Source organism: Naegleria lovaniensis, assembly GCF_003324165.1.
Source record: "Naegleria lovaniensis strain ATCC 30569 chromosome Unknown tig002, whole genome shotgun sequence".
Taxonomy (NCBI): domain Eukaryota; phylum Heterolobosea; class Eutetramitea; order Acrasida; family Naegleriidae; genus Naegleria; species Naegleria lovaniensis.
The window spans coordinates 369307-391551 of record NW_025407824.1 but is presented as its reverse complement, the minus strand read 5'-3'; the positions used below and the strand labels follow the sequence as shown (position 1 = coordinate 391551).

Below are 22245 nucleotides of genomic sequence, written 5' to 3'. Positions count from 1 at the left end.
TCTTCGAGTGGTACCTCTTCATTCATAATGCCTAACACAGCCTCAACGGTTACCATTATTCAACCTCATGGCAGTCCTCTCAAACCTCCTTCGAAATCTCTTCAAAGATCTTCAAAGATTATGGTACTTCCACAAAATATGACCATGAACACACGTGGTAGAAGCACAGAAACGAATACAAGTATTACGACTAGTGGAGTGATGCCATCCTCTAGCAGTACCAGTGCTACTACTACTACTAGTACTACTGCTGGTACTAGTATGACTGCCATGACGAGTTCCAGTACTACTACCACCACAACGACCACCCCCATCACCGCTCCCATGAATACCATGAATCCTCTCAGTCCTCCGAGAAGAAAAAAGAATGTGTCCGCAATGACATTTCCACCACTAATGGGACCACCATCCTTATCATCTACCACCACAACAGGAGGAGGATATTTAGAGGATTCCATTCCTTGGTCACAAGAAGAAGAGATTCTCTTAATGAAAATTGTAAAGAATATGATGATTACGGATGATTCACAAGGAATGCTTGTTGTGAATTGGAATAGTGTTTCAGAAATTCTTTCAAATTATTTAGAGCATTTAGAAACTAATGCATTAATACCATTTCGAAGTGCCGAGTCATGTTATCACAAATACCATCAACTTGCCTCTAAATTAGATCATACACCAAAAGCATCCTATTCTCAGATGGAGAATTTGTCAAGGTATGAGAAATCTGAGAGTGAAATTATTGAGTCATTAAGGATGAGTCGTTTACGAAAAATTCACACTTCTATTGGTGGAATAATGAGTAGTAATATGGGTGGTAATATGACTAGTAACATGAGTAGTAATAGCAGCATGAACCATAATATTGGACCCTATCATTCAACAGCAACAACAACAACTAGCACTCCATTCACACCATTTTCCCAACCACATTCCATACCTTCTCTGACCAAGACACCTAGTTTCAGAAAACCACTTCGAGCACCAATGATTAATTCACTTGTAACATCCATATGTATGATTCCAAAGAAAAAGAAGAAGAAGAATGAGTCATCCTTTGTATTCATGTCTGCAGCACAATCTAAAAAGTTACAACCACCAAAATTGATACTTGATACCATACAACCTGGATCCACATCAGGTGCCTCATGTTCTGTGGCTGCCAATACATCCATGGAATCAATCGTTGATTCTACACCACGTCTGGAAATGAAGAATACTCTCTATGATTCATATTTTGCTGAGAATTTTGAATTTATGAAAGAAGTGGTTTCTGATGCTGATTCGATGGTCGTCATGACCAACCCCACTCAGAGTCATCATGAATCCTTGTCTGAATGTAATATTACTGAAAAGGAGGACGAGGATACCATCATGAATGAGTTTGTAGATACTGCATGCATGGTTGGGGAGCAAAGAGATGCATTGGATGTCATTGGAATGAACTATGAAAGTACACTCAATACTAGTTTGAATCTTGCATTGGCATTTGGAAGTACAAATTCTACTATGAGTGGTATTATTAATACTAGCAATACTAGTAGTAATAATAGTAGTGGTCCTGCTACATTGTCTTCTTTACAAGCAAGTAGTAGTGTGGTCGCTGAGACGGGTATGTCCTCCTCATCTGCAGATCATGATGTTTTGACTGCAACTGCGACTGCGACTACTACTACAAGCAACAACACAGTATCCACAAGTAGCAGCACGACTAGTACAAGCTCAATGGCCACAGAGCCATCCAAAAAACGAGGAAGGCCAAAGAAAGATTCCACACAACAACCTTCCAGATCCAATCGTTCCTTGAGTGCAGGAACCACCCACACACGTGAATCCAGTTCGAGTGGTACTGCAACTACAGCGACTGCAACTACAACTCCTACTCCCTCCCTCATCACACCACCAGTCATGACTGCTCTAGGTGTTCCAATAACGACCACTCAACCACTTCTTGGTTTTGTTTCTCAACCTCACCCCTTCATGATTTCAATGTTTAATTTTCATCCCTCGTATGCACCACCACCACCACCATTTGGATTCACAACAGGTTTATTACCACCCCCACCACCACCACCACCCACACATCAAGGAACAACACCTGGTTTCATTCAGTTATCCAATACCTCAACAACAGCTTCAACAACAGCTTCAACAACAGCAGGTGTGTTGAATCCAACAACATTAACAACAGTGACGAGCAGTGATGGAAGTGGAGGTCAGATCACAACAACAACCACTCACTCCAACACTGCAATGAGAATGGCTGTATCACAACCACCCTCCATTCAAGTCGTATCTACACCTACCACCGTTGTGCATCATCATCATATTCATGGTGCACCTTCTTCTAATATTACTACATTGACTACAGCCACTAGACAGCCTCAATCAGTTGCAACTTTGGCAAATTCACAACATAGTAGCAGCAGCAGCACTACCAAACAACAACAACAACCACACACATCGAAAAAGTAACCTTCTTTTACATAAAGAGACGATCCATTCATTGTAATATTGTTCATGAAATGAACAAGAATTTCTCTACTTGATTCAATATGGGTCGAGCATGGTGGCTATTAAGAGAACGGAGCTCCCACTCAAAAATAATATATTGTGGTAATATGAGCACACCAATGCAAAGTTGGGATTCGAACTACATCTTAAAGTTTTTTGGGCCTTTGTCATTGATAGTGCTGGTTTTCTGAACGCCACAAAAAAAATGATGCAAAAGACTCTCTTCCAATGTCTTCAATCTTCAAGCAAAGCCTTTCATCATCAAAACAAATTGTCTAAAAGCATTGTTGGTTATCAACATGGTTATTCAAGCAACATATTTTCCAACACTAACAACAATCGCTTCTTCTCCACTTGTTTCAGCTCCTTCGCTCCAAAAACTATCGGAGTGAGCGGTCATAGCGTGGAAGGTCTCGTATTCTCTCTTGCTCTTTCGCAATTAAATTCTACTGGTAGTAGCACTGATAACAATGAAATTAAATCTATTGATGTTTATTCCAATCCTAATCCACTCAAAGATGAAGCATGTGTTTTGTCCCAACAATGCGTAAACATGTTACGTGATTATTGTGGAATTGATGTAACAAAATCACCCTATGCTAAGAATCTATCACATTATCATATTATTCGAGCTGATATTAGAAATCCAATTACTGTTATGGATTTGAAAAATATTGCACCTCCTGAAGGCTTGTATAGCATTCAAAAGAGCTTCCTTATCAAACTCTTATTAGAAAAGGCTCAAAAACACCAAAATATTAATATAGTTCATGATAATGTCAGAGCAGTCAATGATGGTAGTAATGGTAAAATTGCCATTTCATCAAAAAAGGCCATTGCAAAGAGACATGTTGACTTGTTAGTTGCTGCTGAAGAAGATGTTCAACACTCTACTACACTGAAATATTTACAATCTAAATTAGGAAATGAATCCATGATTCGATCTCGCTTCTATGAATGTGATACTATTATCATGCCATGTCCATCTGATATTGATTATGAATCAAGAATATTTGAATGGTGGAATAATTCTAGTAGACTCAGTCTCATTCCTCTTCCAAATCAACAACTTGGATTGAGTAGTATTCAATACATTCCAAAACACAGTGCACTTGGTGCAGAAAGAGTGAATACTACTTGTTTACATTTTGTCTTTAAAATTCACTCTAATTTGAGAGACAATGGTGTAGATTCTGTTTTGGATAATGTCCGACAATTATTCCATTCTAGAGATCGGGTGGGAGTGGTGGCATCTTCACAAATTGCCTATGATCATGAATTGAAACAATTATATCACTCCACCGATGATTCGAGTGTTGTTGCTATTGGTAATGTTGCTCATAGTGTGGATCCAACTCTGTATCAACAAACATTTATTGCCATTCATGATGCAGTACAATTAGCCATTCATTTGAAAGAACATGGTTTTACACGTGAAGCACTCACACTCTATGAACAATCATCTAAATTGAGTTTTGATACATGTCAGAAATATAGTGAAGGTATGGCAACCATTGGATTTAGGAAGAGAGTGAATAAGATTACCTTCCTGTTCAAGTTTATTTTGGAAAAGTTGAATGTCATGAGATTTAGAAGAATTATTTCAAAGGTCATGAATCAACCATAAAACTTTCGATCCATCATTCATCATCACACACTCTCATCATTCTATCCATGCATCATCCATGACTTGAATGGATCCATGATAATAATTTTAACCATAGTCATGCATACAAACTATTAAAAATCAACACATCTTCCACTCTTTTCCCAATCACCAAATCTCGTTGGTTCTGCACCTTTTGGTCCATTCACTTCACCAGTCTCTGGATTATAGGGATTGACATATTTTGCAAGTTCTTCCTTCTCAACACCCACTTCAAAATCATCTGAATTTTCATCACCTTCCATATTCATTTGTGATTGTTCGAGAAGAGTCGTTGCAGCACGAGTGTTGTGTTTGGTTCGTGTGGATTTGAATAATTTTTGTAAATTTTCATCGTCTTTGGTGTTTGTTAATCTCCATTGTTTTGTTGCTTCATCAATAGCTTCATTACCACTTGATTTACCTGGAGATGGTAATGGTATTCTTGAATTTTCTTGTGTCATTATTGTTTGTACTAATTGTTCTTTGACTCTTTCTAAATCTTCTAATGAAAAGACAAAATTATCGTTAGTTGTGGTGTTGGATGTGGTGATATTGTTGGGTTGATTGGATGATGTATTTGTTGTGTTATTATTATTATTTGTATGCCATGTTGTTGAAAAGTATCGGAAGAATGGTATTCTTGTTGAGCCTTCAAGTTGCAACAACATTGCGGATGGTCTCTTCCAACTTATAAACTGTCTTTTCATTTTTTTTAATAAAAAAATTATCGTTCGATTTTTTGTGCATTCTCTTCACGGGAACGTTGATTGTGATCTGAAAATAACAACCACCCAATCATCATAATTCCCAACATGTTTGAATATTTCAAATCCATCACAGAAACTGTTGCTCAAAACAGTGCCAATCTCATTGAACTGTACAAGAAGGATTTAAACGAATTTGCTGCAGTTGTTTCCAATGAATTACAATTACCACCACCACCATCGTCATCCTCGGAACAACCATCATCATCTCTCACAACCACACTCTCGGAAATACTTCATAATGAACAATCTTATTTACAACCCATTTATTTAACAGATGAAAATGATTTAAATACAATTCAAATTGATATCAATTCTGATCAAGTGACAACAGATATTACATTAATATTAGAAAATGATTCAATTCTTAAAGATATTCATATGAAATTAGTACCTTCTCAAGTCTCCTATTTATTATTTTGGAAGAGATACTTTCAATTGAAAATTAATTTCGAAGAATTTGAAAAAAAGAGAAAATTATTTGAATCGTTGAAAGAAGAGACAAAGAATACGAACACTACTACGACTCGTGAAGAATTTTATTTAAATGTTTTGAATGAAATACTTGAAAGTGATGAATTTAAAACAGTCAACGATGTAAAAGAATTTATTAAGATACAATTATCAGGTATTGTTGAAAGCAATAATGGTTCGTTACTCGTGTCCGATGCTGCTCGTGCTTCTACTACACCTAGCAGTCATGCTGTTGAATCGAATCGAGAGATGGCAACCACTCATCTAGACCATCACACAACAACAAACACTACTGAAGCTTCAGACGAAGATGATTGGGAGTAAATTGTGTTTTCCAATAAATTGTAAATAAACAATGTTGTCAGTTCCCATCTCTTGAACCCGTCAGAGTCACACAGGGCGAGTTTAGGAGCGACACCATGATCAAGAAGAAATCGCAGAGTCAAACCCAAAAACACAGTCATTAACACTTGACAATAAATTTTATTAAATAAAGAAAGGATTGTAAGGATTTTGCAACAAGTTTGGTAAATTCTCTGTTTGTGCTTTTAAAATTAAATTTGATAAATACTTGTAATACTCTTTTGGAAAAGATTGACTCAATTGTTTCATCAAATACTTGCTTGTGTAATAGAGAATGGTAGCATTATATCTCTCTTGTTGAAGTAAATTCTTAAAGAATGTAATACCACCAATACTCGCCAATACATGTGGAGATTTGTTACACTTTTCAATAATGAGAATGAGTAAAATCGAAGAAATGGAAGAGAGTTGACGAGTTTGTGGAGTGGAAGCATGTAATGACTCAAATAAATAATACAAAATACTAATACTAATATCTTTCAATAAATAGAATGGAATACTAACATGTCCATTCAAGAATAAATCATAAATGTCCATATTGAAGACTTGATGATAGAGTGGATAGGAAGAGTGACCAGCAATACCATTAGTAGAATGATTTGCATTGCTACTATTGTTCGAATGAAAGGATGAAGAGTGTGAGGTTGTTGTACGATGATTACCAGTACTAGTATTATGATTATTACTATTAGTAGTAGTAGTCGTAGTACCATTATTAGTACTATTAGTATTGTTATTATTATTACTACCAATACCACCACCACTACTACCACTACCACCAGAATTGGAATACATTTGATGATAAGAATGTGGAAATGTACACACGGATATAAAATCAAACACCAAATGAAAGGCTCTCATCAATATTCTTGTATCTGTCTCTTTTCTATTTACAATACATTCTAGAAGAGATTCATTCAATGTTTTGATCATGAGTTTCACTTTTTCACTATCACCATGTGTGGTACATTTCGATTTCAATAATTGAATCTTTTTTTCTAATAAATTTAAATAAATCATTCGAATTGGAGCATAATCATGATGAATCATTTCATTGAGTAATTGATTCATTTGTTGTCTCAATTCTGAATAGTAATGATTGATGGTAGTAGAAGAAGAAGAATTTGTTGTTTGATTCAAAACGCCACTAGTAGTAGTACTTCCCAAATAACTCGAATAATTCAATGTCGAAGAACTCGTCAATGAATCATAATCTTCAGTAAATTTCATAATATTAAATAATGCAAGTTCACCTTGTCTTCGATTGGATTCATCATGGATATCAAAAATTAAATCTTTCAATAAATGATCAAATAAATTCAATGAGTGAGTAGTACTAGAAGTAGTAGTAGAAGCAGTAGTAGTACTAGAACTAGTAGAACTAGTAGAACTAGTAGTACTAGAAGAAGAAATAGCAGCACTAGAAGAAGTAACACTCACACCACTACGAGGAGATGTCAAATTCGAGTGAATTGTTAAAAGTTGAGAAATGTATGGTTTAAATTCACAATTTAAATAATGACATGACAATCGTTGTAATCCAATAATAAATTTCATCATACTCTCCATATCAAAATTATTACCAAGTGGTATCAATGTATTCTCTGATTTCATGACAAAATTCGAATAAAAGAATTTAGTAAATAATTTAACAAAGGTAAAATTCTTATCAACATTGGGCATAAATTTAAATAAATAATGACCATAGATTGGTAAATTACTCTTATCAAAGATTAAAAATAATAAATCTCTTTGAAATGGATCAATACTTGGTAATTCTTTTTGAATGATATAATCAAATATTATGAGAAATAGATTATATTTGCTATTCATATTCAATAAATAGTTATAAGAGCTATAGAGATCAATGATAGAATCAATTTTAGAGGGTAATTTTTGTAATAATTGAGGTTGTTGATTCAGTTGGAAACACAATAATGCTATTAATAGATCATAATGCTCTCCCACATGTTGTTGAGTAGTAGTAGTAGTAGTCGTACTCGAAGAAGAAGTGGTAGTATTCTCTGTAGTACTGTTCGTAGTACTGTTCGTGTTAGTAGTACTGTTCGTGTTCGTAGTAGTACTCGCACTCGTCGTCGTCGTCGTCTTGGTCTTCGTCGTAGTAGTACTATTCGTACTATTCACACTCATTTCACCATTCAAACTATACAAAATCAAATCATAGACGACTCGAATATCTAAATCATCAATGAGAATTTGTGGATTCAATTCAATGACCAATACATTGATTCCATGAGTGTTCGTTGATAAGAGTGGATTATGATTCGTATTATAAATCATAAAATGATGATATAAAAAGAAGGATAACATTTCACAGATTGATGCTTTGATTTGTTCCAATAATTGTTCATCTCTTTGACTTGGATGGATACTATTCATGGTACTATTCATGGTACTACTACTCATTGATTTGGTACTACTATTCATGGTACTACTACTCATTGATTTGGTACTACTACTCATGGTACTACTACTCATTGATTTGGTACTATTCAACTTGTCATGATGACTTGTATAAAACACCATGGCCATATCACAAAATTTAGAAAATAAATCACTCAACACAACTTCAATACTTGGAATATTTTGATACATTTCATATAAACTCAAATTATAATAATAAATATTAAATAAAAGTTTAAATACATAATAGACGGATGTGAGTGAATGATTGTCCATCATTTCTAAAAAGAAACTATTCAATTGTTTCATGGTGAGTTTGTTATGATGATACGAATGAATATGACTAGGAATGGATGACACATGACCATTTTGAGCACTACCACCATAAACAGCATGTGAAACCATCATGACAAATAATAGACATGCGTCATTGAGTTTGTTTTCATCTGCAATCAAGTTACTACTACATCCATTCACGATTTGATTTAATATAGTATTAAATTGATCATAATTATCTATAATAGATTCAATATATTGATCATTATTATCCTTATATTCATAGTATTGATCAATGTATTGAGATATATTTGGTAATAATAATTCATCAATAATAGAAGTGTCATGTTCTTCTCGATGACCTTGATTTCTAATCTCATGTTCAATACTTGCAATTTGATGTCTAATGGTATCCATATTCTCAACATTTAATACTCGATGACTCAAATCCAATTCTGCTTGTTTATCTTCAAATTTAGTAAATTTTCTAAATTGAGATCCAAAATAAACAAAATCCATGACACTGGAGGATTGTTTTTGTTTCATAAAATCTTCGTGTTGTTGATACAACTTCAATATTTCATTATTCAATAATCGATTCTTGTATAAATAATATTCAAATACTCGAGAAGTCAATCCTGATATTCTCTTATCATAGTTTAACATGTTGAGAATATATAATTGATTCTTTTGTAATATTTTAATTAAATATCTATATAAATATTTAATAGTAAATGATATTTGAGATTGTAAATGAGCATTTCGATGTTTCTTTACAAGTACATCTTTACAATAATAATAAATACTCTTATATTGATCTACTAGTCGATCATCTCTTTTAAATGTTGTTAATATTGTTTTTAATAAATAGAGACAATAAAGTAGAATGGTAATATTATCTTCATTGTCTTGCATTCTTTTAAGAATTTCCTTGTAAATAAATACTTTGGAAATGATATTCTCATTATGATATTTAAAAAGTAATTTCAAAGAATGAGAATTATTAAAATAAATATTTGTATACTTGTCTGGTTTTGTGTGTGTGTGTGTGTGTGATATGTATGTGTGTAGGTTATGTATGGATGGATGGGTTTTGTGTGTGGGTGATATATGTATGTGTGGGTTATATGGATAGGTTATATGGATGGATGGTTTTGTGTGTGGGTTATGTATGGATGGGTGATATATGTATGGATGGATGATATGTATTGTGAATGAATGTGCAAATATTCATATATACTTTAATGTATATCGATAAAAGGATACTTACTTGTCGTGTCATCATGATGATTTGCAAGTGGAGTCATAAAAGGATATTCATATTGAAAATTCAATGAAGAGTACAATATATTATTACTCGTCGACGAATTCAGAGTACTAGTCGATAGAGAAGCTGCAAGACTCGATCCCATACCACTACTAAAAGAATGATGATTCAAATGATTACCCATTAATAATCCTGAACTATTCGAACTATTTTGAGAAGTATTCAAAGTAGATGTATTCATTCCACTATTCATTAATAATCCACCTGTTCCACCAATCATCATGATATTACTAGGAAGTAGAATATTGTTGGTAGTGGCAATATTATTGTTGGTATTGTTGGTGTTATTCATTGGTGTTGTGACATTGTTATTGATATTATTATTTTGATTATGACTTGTAGTAGTAGTTGATGTGGTTGTTGTCATTGAATTAGTGTTCATTGTCATGCCGGTACTACCACCACTCATACCACCACTCGTACCACCACTCATACCACCAACAGCACCACCAGCACCACTACCACTCATACCATGCATCATCATGGATGATGTAAAATCCATACTTCCATGACTTGATAAATATTGTCCACTGTTATGATGAGAGGTATGACTTGAATGACCACCACTCATACCACCAATACCACTAATACCACCAATACCACTCGTACCACTACTACTACTAGTATGACCTGTATGATGTGCATTTAAATCTTTTTTAATAATATTTGTCAATTCTTCAATAAGATCATGAACAATATTTTGAATTAACACAGATTTAGGTGCATTCTTATCACTACTATTATTGGATGATGAATTATTTCGATCATATTTCAACGAAGTTCTAATATTTGATGATTGATTAATAACAGACTGATCCATCATCATGAACATTAAATTCATATCATTATTGGAAGATGTGTCACTCGAGTGTTGAATATTATTATGAGTATTACTATTATTATTACTAGTACTACTACTACTAGTTGTTGTTGTTGAATGGATCAATAGAGATGGTGAGAGATCATGAATAAAATTATTAGCACCACCACTACTCATACCACCACTACCACTCACATGAACACTATGATGACGTGATGGAGTGAGTGATGAAGGAGTTTGTACTCGTGGTGAATTATTATTATTACTACTACTTGTACCACCAAATACATGATTACTTGAAGGACTATTCATTCCACCATTAATCATGTATGATGGTGCACCATGAGATTCTGGATTGATTTTAGATTCACTGGTTCCTCGATGAAGAGGTGATGCAGGAAATGCTGATGCTGTTCTTTGATGATGATGATGAGGTGAAGATGTTTGTTGTTGTTGTTGCATCAAACGACTTGTGGTGGTGTATGGTTGCAATGGAAGAGAAGATGAAAGGAGTAGTGGTGGTGTATGGTTGCTGTGTGTACTTGTATTGTTCGTAGTAATTGCACTACTACTACTACTACTACCAAGGATGGATCCTGTTGGATGGTTGTTTGACACTAGCGCTTCAGAAGAGTGAATATTGTTGTTTAACAATGAAGAAGAAGAAGTGCCAATACTATTACTCGAACCACCAACACCACTACCAACACCTTCAAACGAGTGTCTACGTACTTGATCTATTGGTGGAGAAAGAGATCCATACATCATGTGATTATTATTGTTACTGTTATTATTATTATTTGGATTTGTGAAGAGTCGATGAGCCATGTCTGAATTTGTTGTTGACTATGACAGTATTTAATTATTTTGTGATGAGTTTTAATGATCAACCACTTCAGAGTGATTTCAAATGACCCGAGAGATGATGTCTGAGTCACGTCTCGGATATGACGAGTCTGTTGGTATTATCTGTACAAAGGGTTGTTGTTATTGGATGATGATTGTATTTACACGACGGTGGTTATTGGATGATGAGATGAATGAACAGCACCACCGTTCCAAGTGACCACTTGAAAGAGATTGAATTTTTTGAAGTGTGGTGGTTGTGTCATGGACAAGCATTGGGCATTCTTCAATTAAAATAATAAAAATGATTTGAAAATTTCAAAAAATGCCAACCAATAAGATGACCACTCTCGATTCCTTCTCGACCATTGAAAGTGCTGATTGTGTGGAGACTTGTCCTCTCAATCCTTCTATCATTACATGTTGTACCTATCAATTAGTAACCAACACAACAACCAACACAAGCACCGAAACAAGCACCAATACAACCACTCATCATCAACAACAACAACACAAAGGAACCATTTATCATTTCAAAATAATACAATCATCACATCTTGAACTTGTTCAAACTCTATCTTCACTTCCGTATGGAATCTTTGATATGAAATATCATCCTTATTATCCATTGCTTGCTGTGTGTCAGACGAATCGAACTCTTTCCATCTATCATGTGAAAGGCAAAGATTATTCAGAATTGGAATTTATTTGTGATTATTCATTTCATGAAAGTGGAATGATGACCAGTGTGGATTGGAATGACCATCGTGATGATGAGCTGCTCTCTACTCAACTCTTATTGACCTGTGGAGATTCGTATGGTCATGTTCATGTCTTGGAATTATTGAACTTTTCATCGATTATGGATACTGACATGCATACTGGTCACAAAGCCTTGCATTCTCTTTCATCATCACCTCTCGACTCTGGCAACATACAAACTGCTGTTTCGTTATCATCAACATGTCAACTCGATTCAAACAATCACAACGTTCAATTGTCACACCTTTATACCTTTTCCAATGCACATGAATGTGAATGTTGGACCAGTGCATTTCATTATTTTAATTCTAAACTCATGTATAGTGGTGGAGATGATTCTCTCTTCAAATTATATGACATTCATAATCAAAAGAGTATTTTCAAATCAATGAATATGCATGCCTCTGGTATTTGTTGCATTCAACATTCTCCTTTTAAAGAATTTGAATTTTATACAGGTTCCTATGATGATACATTGAAAGTATGGGATTGTCGAATGTTCTCGGCATCTCAAATGAGTAGTAGTTGTGGTAGTAGTTGTGGTAGTAATAGTAGTCATAGAGAGATGAGAGGATTCCAACCCATTCATACCTTTGAATTAGGAGGTGGAGTGTGGAATATTAAACCCAATGTGTCGTCGTTACTACGAACAAGTCCTCTAAGGAACAATCCATCAAGCCTTATTGCGACTGCTACCATGTATAATGGATTTCATGTGTTGGATATTTCCAATCAAACCATTGTTGCTCATTACCTTCCTGAAGATAATTTACTGTCGTATGGAATTGATTGGTGTGGTTCTGTTTTGGAGATGCATCACCATGATGATGATGATACAAACCTGGTTGACGACCACCTCAGCACCAACCATATCGAGTTCGTTCGAAAGGATTCGAATCGTTTGTATTTGGCGACATGCACTTTTTATGATGGTACACTTCGATTGATTCAAATGGACTTGGAGGAGTAAAGATCAACATGGACTGGGTTCTTTGCATGTTGTGGAGTGTTGCATGTGTTTGAATTTTTTAAAAAATAATTAAAAAAAATGTCATCATCACAACACACAACCGCTTTCGCTCTCAAGTCCATCACTTCGCTCACTGCCAAGCCTCACTTACTTCGAAAGAAATTCTCACTCCGTATGATTAAAAAAGTACACTTTAACTATTGTCCACTCATGCTTCGAGATGTGAACAAAGGTGCTAAAGACTTTTATGATAGATGCTGGGCTCCAAAAGTAAAGAACACGAATCCCGATTGTGCTATTACAATCAATGTCTATGATTACGACAAAAATGCTAAACCACCATCTCTTTTAATTGAGTTTGAGGACGGAAGAAAATTAGACTTTACAGATGTTAGTTATGTATCTACGGCAGCCATCATGGAAGCTATTCAATTAAAAAAGAAGAAAATTAAAACCTATTATCAAACAATTGGAAAAGATTATTATGATACTGAAGATGAAGAAAATCCTTTGGCGTTACAAGACAAGAAGGAGGAAGCAGAGGCTATGGCTGGAGCAAAGAAGAAAAAGAAATAATTTCTCTTGATGGCTTTTTCATCCTAGTGTGCCATTTATTCATGCAAACTTTCCATTTCTATCGGAATTTAATTTTGATATTTCATGAACCATTTGAACTATGAATTTATATGTAGCGGCGTAGCAATAAAAAGGTTGTTAATTCACTGTGAAATAGTATGATGTTCCACCAAAGCTGAGCGTTACAACCAAAGTTAGAAACATGCCATGAGTTCTAACACCAATCCTTATATGGCTCCAAAATAAATTAGTTCTGTAAATTAAAACACTGCCTCACAACAAACTACTGTTAACAGTACAAAACACTAAAGAAGTTTGTACATAGCATTACCAATCACAGATCCATGCCAATAGTTTTCATGATCAGTTGTGTTACGTATAACCATATAACCTGAACATTTTCGTTCAAAAACGATTACCGTTACAATTGCGCTTACATGTCCCAAATTTCATGAGATTTTGAGGGTATAATGACGAATTTTATTACTGTCATAGTTACTGTTATACAACTTGGTTAACATCGTAGTAGAAAGTAATTTTCATGATCTAGTTGAATATTTGCTCTACTTTCCACTTCTCTACGGACGATGGATTACAGTTCCGACTGTTCAAACAACAGCAATGGAGTTGGACAACATAATTAATGTTAATACTGTTCCATTGTGAACATCACTTGAACAATTGACTACTCTATGTACAGCAGTTCGTTTGTAATAATATGATGACACATGGAGGATTATCTTTTTACCGTTATTGTTTCCCGTTTTCAAATAGTTATAATCTAACAAAAGTTAGGGTATAAAAGAAACCTTGTTGTGTGATAAACGGACTGGTGGTTTTCTGAAAGTTAAACAAAGGTTAATTTTTTCTCTAGTTTTTTCGTCGCAGTCTGGTATCTATTTCTCGGAACAACTGCAAAACAATTGTTGGTTGCCACCCAAAGAAGTCAATGAAACCTGTCAATGATAAGACCAAAGCCAACCACAGACGCAAAGAAAATCACTGAGCAAACCAACAACCAAAAAGCCAATTTATTCTACAAAGTGTTGAATTCTAAACATAATGGGTGTTGTTGTGGTGCAGTAGTGGTATTAGTTTATTGTTCGAAGTTACCAAAACCAATCGAAGACCAACATCCAAAAGACTTCCGTTCTTTCTCATAACGTTCAATGTAAGGCTTATTTTTCAATTTGAAATGTCTGACAAGATTAATGAGTGCCATGAGAGGAGGGAGTTGTAGTTGTTGGAAGCAGGAGTAGTCCATTCTTTTTTCCAATAACAAGTTTCGAGAGTGTTTCAATTCTCACACCTACATTAGACACACTATCGTCGGACAATTGAGTGCTCATATTTTTCCAACAAGTTAACTTTTGATTGACCAGACGAAGAGGATAAGCAAAGACTAATTTTCAAGTTGGTGATTGTGAAACAAACTCTCGATCTAGACTTTGTCAAGTTAAAAAATTTATTGTTTCAAAGCTTGCTCTAATCCAGCCACAGTTCTAATCTGAACCCAATCAGTCAAATCACCACCATACACATGAGTATCTGGTTTAATCTCACCACTCTTGAATTTTTGTTGCATGGCTCTGAATGACACTGGTCCTTGAGTCTCAACATTGGAATCCACATAGAACCATTCACAATCAAATGCAGGAGGAATGGCAGAACTACTACTACTACCCATAACAGATTGAGATCTTGTTGCAGTACTACCACTCTTGAGATCCACATGAGTCGATTGAGTAGTGCTGCTGCTACTACTGCTACTACTTGCTGAGATTGGAGAAACAATCAATGTAGTCGAATGATTCTTCAATTCTGCCATACAAGTTGCCAATTTTGAATTCCATTCCAATAAATTAGCACATAATTGTTGAATAGCAGGCTCAAATACACCTTGCTCCTTTTCAAGAATATCAAGAATGTGTTGTTTGCATTGCAAGTTAATTTCTTCCCACTTTTCTTTAAAAGTATTCATCTTCTCTTTAGCCTTGGGTAATTCAAGAGGATTCTTTGATTGTTTTTCACTCAACTTTTCAACTTGTTGTCTATAATAATCATATTGTAAAGTAATATCTTTTCTTTCCTTAAATAGTTTCTTTGTAGGTTCAAAAAGGACATAGTATTCATTGGCGGGAGTTGCTACATTGGCGGTGACATTGCTCTGGAAAGGCAACACACAGTTGGTTTCGACTGATTTGGCGACCTTTTCTAAAACTGCACCTGCTTGTTCTATTTTTGGTGAATTTTGAGTATTCACATCACGAAAATCTTCAGCTAAAAAGGCCAATGTAGTAGAAAAGGCATGGAAATTCTCAATCAATTGATTTGTATGTTTTACAAAGTTTTCAGAAGCCTTTTCAGATGCTTTGAATTTGTTATGGAGCATTGAGAATTCATCATCTTCCGTTTGCTCAGCCTTTCCTAATTTGGTTTTAATGGTTTGAGTTCCAATCACCCAGAGCTTTTTCATTTTCAATCACTGTCTTGTTTCAATATTATGGGAATGGATCGTATAGGATTGTATAGGATCGTATAGGATTGAAATGGTAGACCAGTTGTAAAGAATATATTGTCCCATTACATAATCAATGAGAGAGTGATTTACATCATTAGATGCGAGGAAGTGATGTTGTGTTGAATGAGAAAACCAAAGGAAATGATCATCAACAAATCATCATCGTTGGATACCAAAATTTTTAAAAAGAGATCATGACAAAATAGTACCACATTCATCATCATGATTAGAATTTCAAAAGTAAACGTTCATCGTATGGGTGATTTAGGCCATCGGCAAAAAAAGACTTACCCAGAGACTTTGAGAATATTTTTTGAGAGAGTTTTTTAAAATCGTTACCCTTCTGTTATGTCGCTCCGCGCAACTTTCGAATCTTACTGCTGATGCGCGTTATTGCTCAACAGCAATTCAGAATAAGGAGCTGTAGTGGCACAAGGAACTGACTTTAGAAACTCAATTCTAATCATGTTCGACTTGGAAGCGTGCAGGTGCTACCACACAACTCTTAAATGAGCTCACCATTGATTGTCAAAGTGTAAACCATTGGTAATAAACAATCCAATTCGCGTTCAGTAAATATAGGGCATGAATTTATTCTTTTCTTCTTCTGATAAATCAAAATTAGATATTAGAAAATTCAACTCATCGTTATATTCAAAATTTTCATCATCTTCACACATGTCATCCATACTGTTATGATCGAATTGTGGTGTTGTTACAGTAATAGAAGGGTTGGCTGGTGGTTGAGATGTGGTGTTTGTTGTTATTGCCGTTGTTGAAGAATTGAATGATGGTTTGGAGCAAATGAATGGTGTTGATGCGTGTGGAGTGTTCAAAGTTGGACTAACAATGTTAACATCAGAAGCAAGACAAATTGGCATTTGATGAGGAATGGTACAAGTATTACAACTATTACTACTATTACAACCATTATTACAACCATTATTACAACCATTATTACTCGTCATTGAATGATCCTTCCGTTTCTCGAGAAAGTTATGGACCATCTTGCTATCGGAATTTGGCGTAGGAGAAGAAGAAATACTAGTCGATAATGTTGATGATGATGATGATGATGGATCACTCAATTTAATATTTTGAAGTGAATGAATGATCATGGATTGAGAAATATCTATTTTAATATTTGGATGAATTCCATTACAATTCGGAATGACACATGGTTGTTCTTCTTCATATAATCCATCATCATAGTATTTATATACATGACTATGAATATCAAGACATGTTGTAGACTCATTGGAGTGGTTGTTGTTGTTAGAGGTTGTGGAGATGTGATACATGAGGACGACGAATTTTGTAATTCCGAAGACAGTTACGACGGTTGGGGTGTCGTTATTTTTAATTTATTTGCAAACTCTAGAGTCATCGCCAGGTGATTGCAGAAGTCTTCCCTCATATTATTCCATGATTCCATGTTTTATTGATACATGAATATTTGAAATTTGAATCAAAACACAAATCTTCAACGTTGCTTTTAACACTTTACAAAACAGTGTGCATCACACAAAAAAATGACGAATCACGCCGAACATCAACTCGAACGCATTCGAAAAGATACTCTTCTCTATCCACACACGAATTACATTTTCAAAATTACCACCAATGTTCATGAATTATTATCAAATAGTAGTGAGTCCATCAATGTGAACAGTGAACATACCAAAAATGTTAATGATTCGTTGGAATCGATTCAACAACAACCATCATCAACAGCAGTAAATTCCAACATTTCATCATCAACAGCAGTAAATTCCACCACAACCATTTTAACCCCTTCTCCATCCATTCGATATTTCCTATTGCATCGAGATGGTGTATTCCAATGTTGGAAAGGATTTATTGGAATACCTTCATCATTCCAAACAACAACAATTACACAATTTGATACTCCCAATTCCTTTGAATTCTCTCTATTACAAAATATAAATCATCAAGAATCATTGAATACATCCATTTCTCCACTCATTGGAATGACTGATCTATGTCAAGATGTTTTTATTCATGAAGTGAATCATTTTGAGAAACCCATTGATTATCATGGATATTCACCTTCAATCTTTTCAAAATTAAATATTCATAATGATGAGATTACCAAAAATATCAATGACGATGATAATAATACCATCACTACTTCCAATGATCATAGTAATAATAATCATAATAGTAATAATAGTAATAATAATAATAGTAATAACAATAATAATAATAACAATAATAATACTAATAATATCATCACTACTTCCAATGATCATAACACTACAATTCAATATATGGAAATGGATCAACATGACATTTCTCAATTTAAAAAACATTTCAAATCCATATATTGGTTTGGTTTTGATTGTAATCATTCACTTGCAATGAATTTATTTGTATTGAATCGAATGAGTGAAGATTCACCTCTCTTTGAAATGTTAATGGAATTATTAGAAAATTCTCCAATGGATTTTATAGATGTATCACCTATGGAATATCCAAGTATTACTCATGTAGATGATCATGCTGTAAATTTACAGGATCATACTATTAATAATAATACTAGTAATAGTAGTACTATGAATAATACTGATAATAATAATACTACTGATAATACTGATAATAATAATACCACTACAACAACATCAAATCCACACAATGACATTGAAATTGTTAGACAAATGATTGATGAATATTTACCTGAAAGATCATATAAAACCTTTCAAGATTGTCTTGAACTCACTCATACTCTCAATTCGATATTATATAGTTATGAAGAAATTAAGAGACAACAACAATATTTACAATTGACACATGGAAAATATATTGATTTGAAAAGTGTATGGAATGCTTCCATCAATAAGGGTAGTCATGACTGTCATGAGTAACGAATGTGTGTGTGTGTGTGAATATTTTCGCATCATGTATCATTCCTTGAGAGAAGATAAAAACCATATGATGAATCATTCTAATCGATTCTTAATGTGTGTACTATGAGATGTATATACTACCATGAGATGTATTAGTTATGTATATACCACCATGAGATGTAATGAGTTGAACTCGTGTTACACGTGAATTGAAAATCACACCTGAGATGCATCTCGCAGGGTCGTGTATGATCCCAAAAAGGATCAATAATCTCTATTGGTATTATTATGCAGTACCACCGTGCACTTCAGTCTGACAATCATATTGAGCGCCAATTCATCTACAATCCATTTACAAAAAATAGAGAGTTGCAACTTGAATTCAATCTTCTCACTTAAAAGCATACGACGTCGATTTGACACTGTTTCATCTCCATTTCCGAAGAGGTTTATATTTCATCCTTCAATCACCGTTCTCTCTCTCTTTCTAGGGAATGAAATCATTGAATACTTCCTTTGAAGCTCCTGCTTTTAAAATTGTACCATCTCAAAGTAAGAACACTTCTCGTGATGATGATAATTGTTTGAAACAAGCCAAAGAAAATCAAAAACCAACCAATCATGATTGTGAATCGATCACCTCCTCTTCTTTGAATCATCCTGTCAATAATGGTCCACCATCCTCGTCATCATTGACTAGAAGAAGAACAAGAACCAACAATGCCACTCCTCCTCCTCCTTCGAACAACCACAACAGTACGACTCATTCCAGTCATCGATCCTCAAGTGCTCATAGTCAATGTTCGAGTTCATCATGTACATGCTCCTCTCAATCGTCCATGACTACGAGTGCCAGTACGACGACCAGTACCACCACCACCAACACGACTCATGGGTCATCATGTACATGCTCCTCTCAATCGAATACAAAAACTTCTACTCCAACTTCTACTGCAACTCCAACTTCTACTGCAACTCCAACTACAACTCCAACTACAAAAACTTCTACAACTTCTACTACAACTACAACTTGTTCTACTGCAACTTCTACACCCAACAGTCATGGTACCATTCAACAACAACAACAACAACAATTATCGAACACAAATAATTCCCTGTTCGATGAAGAATTACTTTTAGAAGTGTGTGGTTCTGAAGAGGCATATCAATTATTCACATCATCCAAACATCAAGATCGTGAAGAGTTCATGACTCGATTGATTCAATGGATTCAACAATCTTCAAATTTACCTCATGGATTCATGCTATTTCCATCCGTACATTTACCAATTGAAAAATCCAAAGTGTTAAAAGCTATTGCAATGATTTTGAAAACAACACTTGCTGATAAAACCATCAAGATTGTCAAATTAGCATATTCAGCATGTACTTGTTTAGTAGAATCAGCACCAGTCATACAAGCTAAAAACATGACACATTTAAAAGAAGGATTATCATTAATTATTCCATTATTGATGGAGAAAGTGATTGATTCCAATGATAGAAATAGAAAGAGTGCAGTTTCAATTTTAACAACAATGTCCAATGTAAAAGTCATTTCAAAACTGGTCGTTCAATATGCATTGCAATCGTTGAATGTTGTTGGTAAAGTACTTTCACCAAAAGCCATACAAGGAAGATTATCATTGATTGAATCACTCATTCTCAAACATGGATTGTCTTGTGATCATTATATCACCACGAGTGTCAATACTACTACTACTAATATAGGTAACACAAGTAATAATACTACTCCTACAAGTAATAACAATAACAATCACAACAATCACAACAATCACAACAATAACAACAATAACAATCACAATAACAATCACAATAACAACAACCATTCAACCCACCATTCAACCACCACATTCCATCTCTCACCCATTCCAATTCATGGTCCTCTTCTTCAAATTCTCAATGAATGTCTCTCTCATAAAACAGCTCAAGTCAAAGACTCGTGTATGGATCTACTCGTTACTATTCACCAACGATTAGGCAAAGAGTTATTTGAACGTCATGTCGTCCTACTCGACAAATTATCAAGTGCATCGATTCAAAAAATTGAACAAAAACTTAGAACTAGAAAACAATTAGAAGAAGAACAACAAGAATCGAAAAAGAAAGAAATTATCATTGAATTCCAACCAGGTGATATTACACGAGAATTATTATTGAAAAAATCATTAAGGAGAATTCAAAATGGTGAATCGATTCGATCTTATTTGAAATCTCTCACTCATTTACATTTTGATTCTTGTAATATTTCTCAAATTGTGAATTTAGAACATTGTCCTAATTTAAGAGTACTCTATTTGTATGATAATAAGATTTCTAAAATTGAAGGTCTATCGAATAATAAGAATCTCATTCATTTACATTTACATCATAATTTAATTGAAAAGATTGAAGGATTAGATCAATTAGTGAATTTACAAAAATTATATTTAAATCATAATCGAATTCGTCGTTTAGAAGGTTTAAATCAATTAACAAAATTAGAAGAATTGTATTTACAACATCAAGACATTGAACAAGGAATGACCATTGATGAAACAGTCATGATGAATTTAAAAGTGAGTATTGTGTTTTTTTATATTTTTTTGGAATTGTGTTTTTTTTAATTTATATTTTTTTGGAATTGTGTTTTTTAATTACACTCACTCACACCCATTCACCCATTCACACCCTCATTCACACACACACACTAGTCCTCTCTCACCATTCTCAATCTCAGTCATAACAAGATGAATCAAAGTATACATGCCATTGCTACTCATCTTGAACATCTCATTGAATTAGATTTGAGTAAGAATCTCATAGAAATCAATCAAATGGATTCTATTTTACTTTTATTACAACATAATACTCTTTTACATTCTCTCAATTTATTGAATAATCCAATGTTCAGTGATGACATGATACAAAGTTACAAGATTAGAGATCAAATCATCATGAATAGTAGTTCTCATCTCACTTTATTGAATGATATTGAAATATCAGAGATTCAAAGAGAATTTTTACTTTCCAAGATGAAACATGTAATGATGACCAATAGTGTATGATCCTATGATGACAACCAATAGTGTA

At 34.2% G+C, this 22245-nt stretch overlaps 11 protein-coding genes across 11 annotated transcripts; 7 read left to right on the top strand and 4 right to left on the bottom strand.

Moving 5' to 3' along the window:
* Nucleotides 1-27: 27 nt before the first annotated feature.
* On the top strand, nt 28-2475 carry C9374_006965 (uncharacterized protein; the record flags this gene model as incomplete). Its single annotated transcript, XM_044696883.1, has 1 exon — nt 28-2475. One exon carries the CDS (start codon nt 28-30, stop codon nt 2473-2475), a length of 2448 nt encoding a protein of 815 aa, XP_044555328.1.
* Nucleotides 2476-2719: 244 nt separating this feature from the next.
* On the top strand, nt 2720-4141 carry C9374_006964 (uncharacterized protein; the record flags this gene model as incomplete). Its single annotated transcript, XM_044696882.1, has 1 exon — nt 2720-4141. The coding sequence occupies one exon, from the start codon at nt 2720-2722 to the stop codon at nt 4139-4141; it is 1422 nt and encodes a 473-aa protein (XP_044555327.1).
* Nucleotides 4142-4254: 113 nt separating this feature from the next.
* On the bottom strand, nt 4255-4869 carry C9374_006963 (uncharacterized protein; the record flags this gene model as incomplete). The annotated part of the gene is made up of 1 exon (XM_044696881.1): nt 4255-4869. The coding sequence occupies one exon, from the start codon at nt 4867-4869 to the stop codon at nt 4255-4257; it is 615 nt and encodes a 204-aa protein (XP_044555326.1).
* Nucleotides 4870-4974: 105 nt separating this feature from the next.
* On the top strand, nt 4975-5724 carry C9374_006962 (uncharacterized protein; the record flags this gene model as incomplete). The annotated part of the gene is made up of 1 exon (XM_044696880.1): nt 4975-5724. The coding sequence occupies one exon, from the start codon at nt 4975-4977 to the stop codon at nt 5722-5724; it is 750 nt and encodes a 249-aa protein (XP_044555325.1).
* Nucleotides 5725-5886: 162 nt separating this feature from the next.
* C9374_006961 (uncharacterized protein) lies at nt 5887-11438 on the bottom strand (the record flags this gene model as incomplete). Its single annotated transcript, XM_044696879.1, has 2 exons — nt 5887-9491; nt 9734-11438. 2 exons carry the CDS (start codon nt 11436-11438, stop codon nt 5887-5889), a joined length of 5310 nt encoding a protein of 1769 aa, XP_044555324.1.
* A 343-nt stretch (nt 11439-11781) lies between these two features.
* On the top strand, nt 11782-13188 carry C9374_006960 (uncharacterized protein; the record flags this gene model as incomplete). The annotated part of the gene is made up of 1 exon (XM_044696878.1): nt 11782-13188. One exon carries the CDS (start codon nt 11782-11784, stop codon nt 13186-13188), a length of 1407 nt encoding a protein of 468 aa, XP_044555323.1.
* A 78-nt stretch (nt 13189-13266) lies between these two features.
* Nucleotides 13267-13764, top strand: C9374_006959 (uncharacterized protein; the record flags this gene model as incomplete). Its single annotated transcript, XM_044696876.1, has 1 exon — nt 13267-13764. The coding sequence occupies one exon, from the start codon at nt 13267-13269 to the stop codon at nt 13762-13764; it is 498 nt and encodes a 165-aa protein (XP_044555322.1).
* A 1465-nt stretch (nt 13765-15229) lies between these two features.
* C9374_006958 (uncharacterized protein) lies at nt 15230-16240 on the bottom strand (the record flags this gene model as incomplete). Its single annotated transcript, XM_044696875.1, has 1 exon — nt 15230-16240. The coding sequence occupies one exon, from the start codon at nt 16238-16240 to the stop codon at nt 15230-15232; it is 1011 nt and encodes a 336-aa protein (XP_044555321.1).
* A 614-nt stretch (nt 16241-16854) lies between these two features.
* C9374_006957 (uncharacterized protein) lies at nt 16855-17586 on the bottom strand (the record flags this gene model as incomplete). Its single annotated transcript, XM_044696874.1, has 1 exon — nt 16855-17586. The coding sequence occupies one exon, from the start codon at nt 17584-17586 to the stop codon at nt 16855-16857; it is 732 nt and encodes a 243-aa protein (XP_044555320.1).
* A 231-nt stretch (nt 17587-17817) lies between these two features.
* Nucleotides 17818-19170, top strand: C9374_006956 (uncharacterized protein; the record flags this gene model as incomplete). The annotated part of the gene is made up of 1 exon (XM_044696873.1): nt 17818-19170. The coding sequence occupies one exon, from the start codon at nt 17818-17820 to the stop codon at nt 19168-19170; it is 1353 nt and encodes a 450-aa protein (XP_044555319.1).
* A 476-nt stretch (nt 19171-19646) lies between these two features.
* Nucleotides 19647-22220, top strand: C9374_006955 (uncharacterized protein; the record flags this gene model as incomplete). Its single annotated transcript, XM_044696872.1, has 2 exons — nt 19647-21731; nt 21867-22220. 2 exons carry the CDS (start codon nt 19647-19649, stop codon nt 22218-22220), a joined length of 2439 nt encoding a protein of 812 aa, XP_044555318.1.
* Between the last annotated feature and the right edge of the window lie 25 nt (nt 22221-22245).